General features: G+C 35.5%; 2 protein-coding genes across 2 annotated transcripts; one reads left to right on the forward strand and one right to left on the reverse strand.

The window, feature by feature from the left end:
• Positions 1 to 4564: 4564 nt before the first annotated feature.
• On the reverse strand, positions 4565 to 5017 carry Smp_125470 (hypothetical protein; the record flags this gene model as incomplete). Its single annotated transcript, XM_018796285.1, has 2 exons — positions 4565 to 4795; positions 4841 to 5017. 2 exons carry the CDS (start codon positions 5015 to 5017, stop codon positions 4565 to 4567), a joined length of 408 nt encoding a protein of 135 aa, XP_018650513.1.
• A 3958-nt stretch (positions 5018 to 8975) lies between these two features.
• Positions 8976 to 9344, forward strand: Smp_185830 (hypothetical protein; the record flags this gene model as incomplete). The annotated part of the gene is made up of 1 exon (XM_018796286.1): positions 8976 to 9344. A coding segment is annotated over one exon (369 nt), but the record flags the coding sequence as incomplete, so codon positions are not given.
• Positions 9345 to 9498: the final 154 nt, after the last annotated feature.

Raw genomic sequence — 9498 nt, forward strand, 5'->3', positions numbered from 1 at the left:
AAGCACTCTAGCATTTTGAGCCGTGGATCCTGGATCTCAAACCAGTTAAAACGTTCGTCTCAAATTATGCTACTTGGTTCCGAGTCACACTTTAATTTTGAGGGCTAGTGATGCAAGTTGGTTGCCCAAACCGATGTTGGAGGAGCTTGCCCCGAGTCTAACTTAGTGGTCAGAATTCGAAATCGTTAGCCACTAAGTCATCACTTTAACTATTAGTAAGTAAACTAGCCTTTTTTAGTTAGTTAGTAGATATAAGTAATGGTGACAGTTCTTATGAAGCTCGAATAGTCAGCATAACTTTAGTTACTTTCAAAATTATTCGTATTTTATACACAAAACTTGCTTGAGAGAATACGTTATCATTTCATAAGATATGTTTATGTCGTGACTTGTGATGGCCGAGTAATTATTCCACAACTTTTGTGTTTTTTGTACAATCTTTATATTTGTAATGAAAGCCTTTAATTAATTGTTTTAAAATTAAGTATGCAAGTGTTTCTTTCTTTAGCTTGGTAAACGATAATGTATATAATTGGTTTTATAAATTTGGTTACTGATATACTTGTTAGTAGGTAAATCATTTTATGCGAATAAATTCGGTAGGATTGATGTGTTTTAAACAAACCTGATGAGTTTATCATTCATGCCAATTGTTAAGACTACCGATATAAGCTACAACGGCCGAACAATATTGTATATCTTGTTAAAATTAAATAACCTTGCTAACTGTCTCACATATTTTGGAGGCAATTTTCATCAGCAACTGATTCAGCTTGTAGGATATTAGAAAGTACTGAACAGCCATTCTGGTACAGGTTTGAGATTCCTTTTTTTATTTAAACACATAAATATTGGTACAAAGAGGTACCAGATTTATATGCGCCATACAAATCTCACTTGATTTGTGTGAGGGCTGTGATACTGCCCGAGTGCCCAAACTGAAGCAGGTGGTTTTATTAGGGAGCCACACCCGAAGACTGACCTAAATGTCTGATCCACAACGAAGTGGAGCATTGTAAGGAGATTCAGTCCCATGTTAGCCGGTGACCAACGATTGATTCCTAAGGATACTGGAGCCCATGTGGATGATTGGTCTGAAATCAGGGTTTTCCAACTCCCCTAGGTGGACTTTCCGTGTCCACCAACCCGGTTAAAGCGCCAGGCATTCGCTTTTCGTCCTCTCAATTTCTTAAACAACACCCGTGGCACGAGAAGGCAGTGAGTAGGACTTCCCTGACAGAGGCTATATACGCGAGGACATGTGAGAGGATTTCGAGAGGGAGAGCGGACTCTCCCCACTCTCGACCGTATCAGGGCATTTGGGGGCCAAAATCCAGAAGTTGATGTATTCGTATTTTTTCCTAATCCCAAATTATTTTTAGCCTAAGCCTCTTCATCTGATACGTCAAAAGTTTTGAGGTCACTAATAATCATGTAGAAACTTACATTTATGGAACTGAACTAATTTTGGAAGGAAATCTTTCTCATTTAAAAGGTGTACAGTTATCGAAAGCCAAGGAGCACTGGATATAGCTATTTTATGTTGCTATCATCATTCTCTTCAGTGTACAACGACAGCACTTTCAGGGACCTATGTTTACGGGTCATAGATTTGTGAAACTATTCAAAAATCAGTGTTACAATGGTCGTGTGCACCAGATCTAACACTAACGTATCTGTAAATATTGACGATTTAATCTTTGAATCTCTTCCTTTTTAACATTTGTCTCATAGTTTACCCAAGTCTCACCATTAATTAAGTTTAATTATGATTATTGTCTACCACCGGAATAACGCGAAATGGATTCCAATAATTTTGCTTCATTTTCCGAAATAAAAGTAGATCACTGTTGATTTGTAGAGAATTCAATTAACTATTTGAGATTTCCTTTTAAGTAATTAATTATGTCATTACAGTGATTATTATTATTCTCGACATGGTTGAGCTCTGCTAGTCATGGCTTCTCGCTAGAACTCTGGGAATTACCTCTCGAAGCTAGACACTAGTGAGCACATGATAATTATCAGTATAGTGTTGTGGAGATTGTTGAGTTTTACTTAAGATCATGAACCGATCAGAGTTAGACCATAATTGAAGACCAAAAAGCACTGGACAGCCGTTCTATCCTAGTATGAGACTCCTCAGTAATGTGCATCCACGATCGCTCACATGGGATTCGAAATCAGAATCTTCATTCTCGGCCGTGAGCGTTATACCTTATACTACTGAACTGGCATCCAAAGGTGTTAATGTCTAACTTCAACCAATCCACGATATTGCGCGACCGTCTTCCATTGTCGTCAGTGGGTAACTGCTTCACACTTGATACGGTTCTCAATAACTAAATAAGACACAAAATAGGACATCTTAATGACACCATAAATTTTACCAAATAATCAATGATTTACTTCAATTTATAATCAGCTAGATGTATATTCAAACAAAATGTGAAGTGTTACCAAATAATAAATGCAATGAAAAACAACTGTGACTTTGTTTTTATTATCAATTTAATAAAGATTTTGATGTTTATTATTATTTCTAATGAATCATTACAATAAGCAAACTTAATTATCTCATCAACAGCATAATAAACGTATTTAAGTGACTGCATAAACAGCCAAATAAATAATGATTAAAAGAAAAAAAAACAACTTCAAGAAATTTAGATTCAGTTCAATTTATTTTGTAAGACACGTCTTGCGTATTTCGTCAGCTGGATGTGAACATCATTTCTGGGACTCGAACCTGGTGCTTTTCACTTTAAACATCATCTTGTTTTCTACTTACCTAGTAAGTCCACATAGCCACTTACTTGTGCAATGGGGTGAATTTTAAGTAATATATTAGTAGTTTAGATCTTCACATAGATGGACTCAGTAACCTAGTGAATAACTCGATGACGTCCGAAGTAAAAGGTACTGGGTTGGAGTCCCGGAGTGAATGTCAGCTCAGGGATCCATGTACATCCAGCTGACAGCTCATCAACTGGACGAGATGTGTGTCTTGGATTCCACTATTGTCCGCCATCCGTCTTTTAGTAGAACGTCTTTTTGTTTAGAATAAATTGATTGGGACCGACAGTAGAATCTAAGATGCGCATCTCATCCCGTTTTAGAATAGTTAGTTGGATCTACTTGCATTTCAGTTTTGGTGTTCATAATGGGACTCGAACCGAGTATCTTCCATTGCACACGTAAAAAATGTTATCCACCGACCTAATAAGTCCAGACAGCCACTAAATTGTCCGATTGTTGTGCTGTTACTACAGATTAGCAGTCTGATGCATGTCCATTCAAATGACGTATCCTAAATAAAACGGGATGTGCATCCCATAATTCACTGCTAGCAGCAATTCACCGATCCTTATTAAATAGTGACAAAGTGGGTTTGTCAAGACTATCCGTAAAAGATACATATATACCTAAAAGGACCGACAAATTTCAACCGTGGATGTTAACAACGGTATAACTCAAACTTCTATTGACAATGACATGAACTTCAAAAACAATCACTTGTGATGTTAGACTGTTGGAGTATATCAGTAGGAAATCTTTAATTTCGGTTTCATGCTTGTTGCTCTTTTTTACCAAGGTGTATTTACAATCTTGTGAAAACCAATAATTCCCATAAGACATGAATTCATACCACACAGTGACTGTCAGAAACTTTATCATCGAGCTATATATGTTCTAAGGATAAAGTGAGATTCCACACCGGTTATCGTTCAGTGATCAATAAGTGTAAGCACAAAATTTGTCTTACTCATTACTTTATTTCTGATTGAAGTGAGGATTTCTCATCATCAAATATTCATTGAATCCACAAATTATTTTTGAATGAGACCTTTTCCCATCATATATATCTTTGATGCATGAATTCCTATGTAATCATCCTTCTCTTTTCCAAAGAACAAACCATGAGGAAAATGTACCACCCCTTACGATAGTTTGCTTGAATTTTTCAATTATTTGTTCTGTTTAAAAAGACGTAAGTACACTATGCAGTTAATATACAGAATTGATTCATAAGGGAAAAACTTTAAAAATCTATTGTATTATCTATACAATTAGTAAGTAGATCGCTAAATGATTTGAACTGGGTGCCAAAAATGTACACTAGTTTTGGGATAACGTTTATCTCCGGATTCCCTACGGAAATTTATAAATATCGAAAAACAATCAATCATCCGAACTTTTTTCAGCAAATCACAGAGGCTGTTATAGTTTTGTTCTCTCCTAATATGATTTGTCAAGTCCGTAAAAGTTATCGCTAATTTTTGGATTGTTGTATAGATATTTTTAGGACTCAATAAGCGTATATAAGCCTAGAAATCCCTTTTGCTGTTCATATCAAAATCGAAGTGAAAATGAACTTTCAAACTCAAACAATCACTAAAAATGATCTTCATAAACGTTTACTAGTTTTAAACCAATTAAGAATGAATAGCTTATGATCAAAACCAGTAAAATTCGAAAGTATTAACTAATCATCATTTAATCTCCTGAACTATGCATCATTTATCAGGTACCTTTCATCACAAGGATGGTTGTAGATCTTAAATTAATCTATTATGTACCGGTTGATATCATACCGCAAACAAAACATGGCTTTGCAACCGGTAAACTTTGATCTATTAAAGTGAGCATAATAACAGTTAATCAATCTTTTAACCTCTGACCATGGCCCTTCAGCTTTCTTTTTATGGCCAAAGTAACAAACAAACACTACAGACTGGAAGCGAATTTCCGGCTTTCCAATATTAGGCTTACTTCCACGCACGATGTAATGCGTCTAACTCATCTAATAATGTTATATGGTATATTTTAAATAACAAACCTTATGCAATAGATCAATAGCATATCTGACTTGGTCCCATGTTGTCAAGTGCCTGTGTCTCATAATCCTTTCAGAATCATCACTGGTATCCACTTCTACGGGATACTCAGTGTTAGTTTGAAGCAAATAACAAAACGGTGATCGCCTTCTTTCACTATTCTCGATATCATCATACATGAAATTAGGAACGAACTTACAGTCAGAGAATTCCAGGCGGTAGCAACATTTATTTTAGCTAAAAAATTAATTCTGGTTTCCGATATCTACAAAATAATACCCAAAACAAAACAGATTAACATTTTAAAACATAAAACAAGCGAGCTTGCCTGAAGTAATACACTGACTTGAGTAGCAGCAGCAAAAACCGAGGAAACATTACGAAATAAGAAGAATTAGCACTGACACATGGAATATTAAGTAAACTGGGGAATTCCAGCAAATTAAATTACACAGCTACATCAAACAACAAGCAGAACGAGACAAGCCAACCACCATTGCTTACAAAGATGATGGAAATGATAATTATCAGAAGGGGGTTTTGTGGAGATTTTAGTAATTTTATAGAGTTGAGATCATGAGTCAATTGAAGCTAGACCACCATGGAAAACCTGGAAGCACTGGACGGCCGTTTCGTCTTATCATGGGACTCCTCAGCAGTGCGCATCCACGATCCCGCATTGCGAGATTCGGAAGCAGGACCTACCAGTCTCGCACCAGAGCACTTAACTGATAGACCACTGAGCCGGCCGGTATCAAACGGTGTTAATGTCTAACTTCAACCAATCCACGAAATTGAGCAACCATTCACCAATATCTTCAGTGACTTGATATCTCCCAACAGGCCTGGTTGAACTCCGTTAGTTACTGCTTATCACTAGAACTCCAGGAAATACCTCATGAAGCCAGTTACTAGTGACTTGGCGTGTATAGTAAGCCTATTACTTGTCTATTTGCTATAATTTTAACAATTGACCCTTGTATGTAAAATTATGTTAGTGTGATTGAACTCATGTCCGCATATAAATCTTTTCCTATTCTCTCATTAGTTGTAAACACAGACAATCAACTATTTATCCACAATCGATTAATACTCATAAATATATATGAGTTCTTTTATACTCACACACACTCTCTCGCACTCGCTCCCCTGTGTGCTTGCTTTCTGCGTGCTTGTGGATTTTATCAATTATTGACAGTATGCTATCTCTACAACTGACGTTCTGGCTTTTGAATAATCTCGAGTAAATTCATAATACCCTAGGAGATTCGGCCTGAATAAATACTCAGTTAACAGGGTATTATTTATTGGTGTCAGATATAGAGAAAATAACTTCTAAACATACTTATTAAATTTTTAGGTGTTTATCATTGGTTTCTATGTCTTAAAATCGAAGTATCGTGTGCATAAAAACTCATTTTTGTGGCTCCAATTCTTTTTGCTTTGGATATAGGCACCCATTGTTGGCATACACTTCCTATTATAAGTTGTACATTAGTTCCATTGCGTATTATAAAGTCAGTTAAACAAACATTTAAATGATAAGCGATTATTCATTCTATTTGTTGGGTTCTTTCCTTCCTGGTTTGCTTTTACACTAGTTAGGTCTTACTTCATATCATAAATCACATATAATCTTCCCTCTAAACAAATCAATATTCTTCAATGATCTTATTGCATTGTCTTAATTGAATTTACTCCGTAACCAACATTTCTTATTGTTTTATACAACATTGCCTAAAAATAGTTAGCTAGAGCCTAATTGTTTCCCACCTTGTAACCAAGTTATGGATTCATATTATTTCTGTTTAACTCTCTAGAAAGAAATATAAGGATGGATATATTATTATCTTAAACGTACTTTAATAATAGAAGTGTAATTTTAGTAATGATTTAGATATAAAATGTAAGTTGAACAGATTCGCGAGTATTTTAGCACCAACTAGCTGTCAAATCCCACAATTTATCCTCTTTCAAATCAGTTCACTTAGGCAGTTATCGACACAGTTGACTGTGAAGTGTTTTAATGTTTATCAAAGAGAATACTAAAATGACAAGAGAATTTTTTGGAGACTTGGGATTTGTGTCAATTAGCAGTCAATAAACATATCGAAATCGATCCAATTAATCAACCAATTAGAAAAATCATAGACATTTATAATGTCAAAAATCAGATCAAAGAGGATGGCAATCAATAGGACAAGAGCCAGCAACAACCAATCAAGATCACGGTTGTCAGAATAGGTTATCAATAATCTGGAAAATTTGGTTATCACACCTCTATCTGAAATTAGTCCTGATGATTTTATCCAGATTGGTGACGAAAGCTTTGCGATTGAGCCACATAGGTCAAAGAACGAAAGTTCACCAAAAGTTTATCAGTCATCTATCACTGTTCATTAAATTCTGTGTTACATAACTTTGTACGGTGTCGTTTTTATGTACTACCTTTCTATAAGGAGACCATTTGCAATTCTATCAGTCCTTAAGCTTACGTTCCGTGGTAGAGTTTTTTATAACATTTATCAAAGCCCTCGTTATCTTTACTGCAATTAGCTTTACAAAAGCTACATTGTGTAAAGGACAACAGCGCGCTAATATTTAAGCCTCCCTCAAACTCAACCACTTTTGTTTATACCAATAGATATTCCTTAAACCAACAGATAATCGATCAATAACCTTCTGAGGTCACATTCGAATCCATTTACAAATTAACAAGTACTTGTGGAAGCACATACATAAGAAGGACTGAAAGTAGAGTATCTAAAAGGTTTCTCTAACATATTCCTCGTAATTTACGTTCACTAGATATATAATGTATAGTGAACACGATGTGGATGTCTCAAAAGCGATTCAAATAATTGACAAGTAGCAAACGCTATTTTTACTCCATTTTGCAGGTTATTATCATCAAAGTCTTTCGACTTAATCTTTGTATATAGAAAGAAAGTGTAGTAAACTTCTTACTGTCGTTGATAAGGTAGTCTATATTGTTAGTCAGTTTATCTCTTTACTGTACTTCAAAATTCCGCTGTATTCACTCATGGCTTTAAATTTATTTTTACGTCAACTAGGTACCTTGATTATCACTTAGTTGTTAACAATTTATTTTCATTCATTCATCATCTCATTGTCGTCATCTACAACTGCACTCATCTTCTTTTTATAACTGCACTTTCAACATATGAACACATTAATATTTAAACATATTAATCATAACTAGTATATAACATATTTGGTGTCCTGTTATTATTTATGTCGTTTCCAACCAAACTTCATTGGTACGTTATAAAAATCTTTTTAGAATAATGTACATTTAGGCCATTGGCAACTGATAGGAAGCCTGGGAATAAAATGAATTTATGTTATTCTACATAGTTTGTTCTTTCTTTCAATTGTGTGTTGTTTTAACTGTATAGCTTTACTTTTTATCCATAATGTCAACAGACGAATAAACTGTCTTCATTCCTTTGAAATATAATTTGAGCTAACTGAATACCAAATTTAAATAGAACACTTATATTTCAACCTTTTATTTATTTTTTTGTGAAAGATTGCTCCATCTTGGCTGTCTGTCACATTTGAATTAAATGGTCTAAAATGGAGCTGTTAACAGTTTTAACTACACCTGTGTTTAACCACAGTGGGAGGTGCTTACGAGTCCGAATATACAGATTCCTAGAACATCTGCCAATATAACTTGCCCCATAAGAGCAGTTCAATTGATAGATATAGAAAGAAGTGGCCAGTTTTGGTAATTTATCATTCAACCTCGAAGTGATCATTGGACGTGTGGAAAACATTAATTGTAGTTTACCTGTATTAAAAGTTCTTTGGATTGATCTGGGTAACTTTAATCTTAGCATTTCACTAGGTTCACCGCCTCTGAATTGTAAGCGTATATACAGAGGTTTTTTGTTCATGGTTAGGCATCATCATCAACATTACAACCAGTTCCAGTTGTCACTGCAGTCCCAACACGCTACAATCAGTCCACCACTAAATCCACATCGACCAACACTCAAACACCACTCAGGACAACACAATACCTCAAACCATCATCAACATTACAACCAGTTCCAGTTGTCACTGCAGTCCCAACACGCTACAATCAGTCCACCACTAAATCCACATCGACCAACACTCAAACACCACTCAGGACAACACAATACCTCAAACCATCATCAACATTACAACCAGTTCCAGTTGTCACTGCAGTCCCAACACGCTACAATCAGTCCACCACTAAATCCACATCGACCAACACTCAAACACCACTCAGGACAACACAATACCTCAAACCATCATCAACATTACAACCAGTTCCAGTTGTCACTGCAGTCCCAACACGCTACAATCAGTCCACCACTAAATCCACATCCACCAACACTCAAACACCACTCAGGACAACACAATACCTCAAACCATCATCAACACTGCAACCGGTTCTACCTCCCTTCACATACAAACCTGACGAACGTGACATCATTGTATATCATCCTATTGACAGGTGATTGCCTCTCTTATTTTTTAAGCAAACGTGTTTTCCAAGTATTTACAAATTTTCTACATTGTTTTTTATTGGATTATTATTCGTGTAATAGACTGAAACAAACTGTTTTGACCTTTTTCTGACCTTTGCTTGTTTAATTATAACGTT

The sequence above is a fragment of the Schistosoma mansoni genome, chromosome 2 (assembly GCF_000237925.1).
Source record: "Schistosoma mansoni strain Puerto Rico chromosome 2, complete genome".
NCBI classification, from domain to species: domain Eukaryota; kingdom Metazoa; phylum Platyhelminthes; class Trematoda; order Strigeidida; family Schistosomatidae; genus Schistosoma; species Schistosoma mansoni.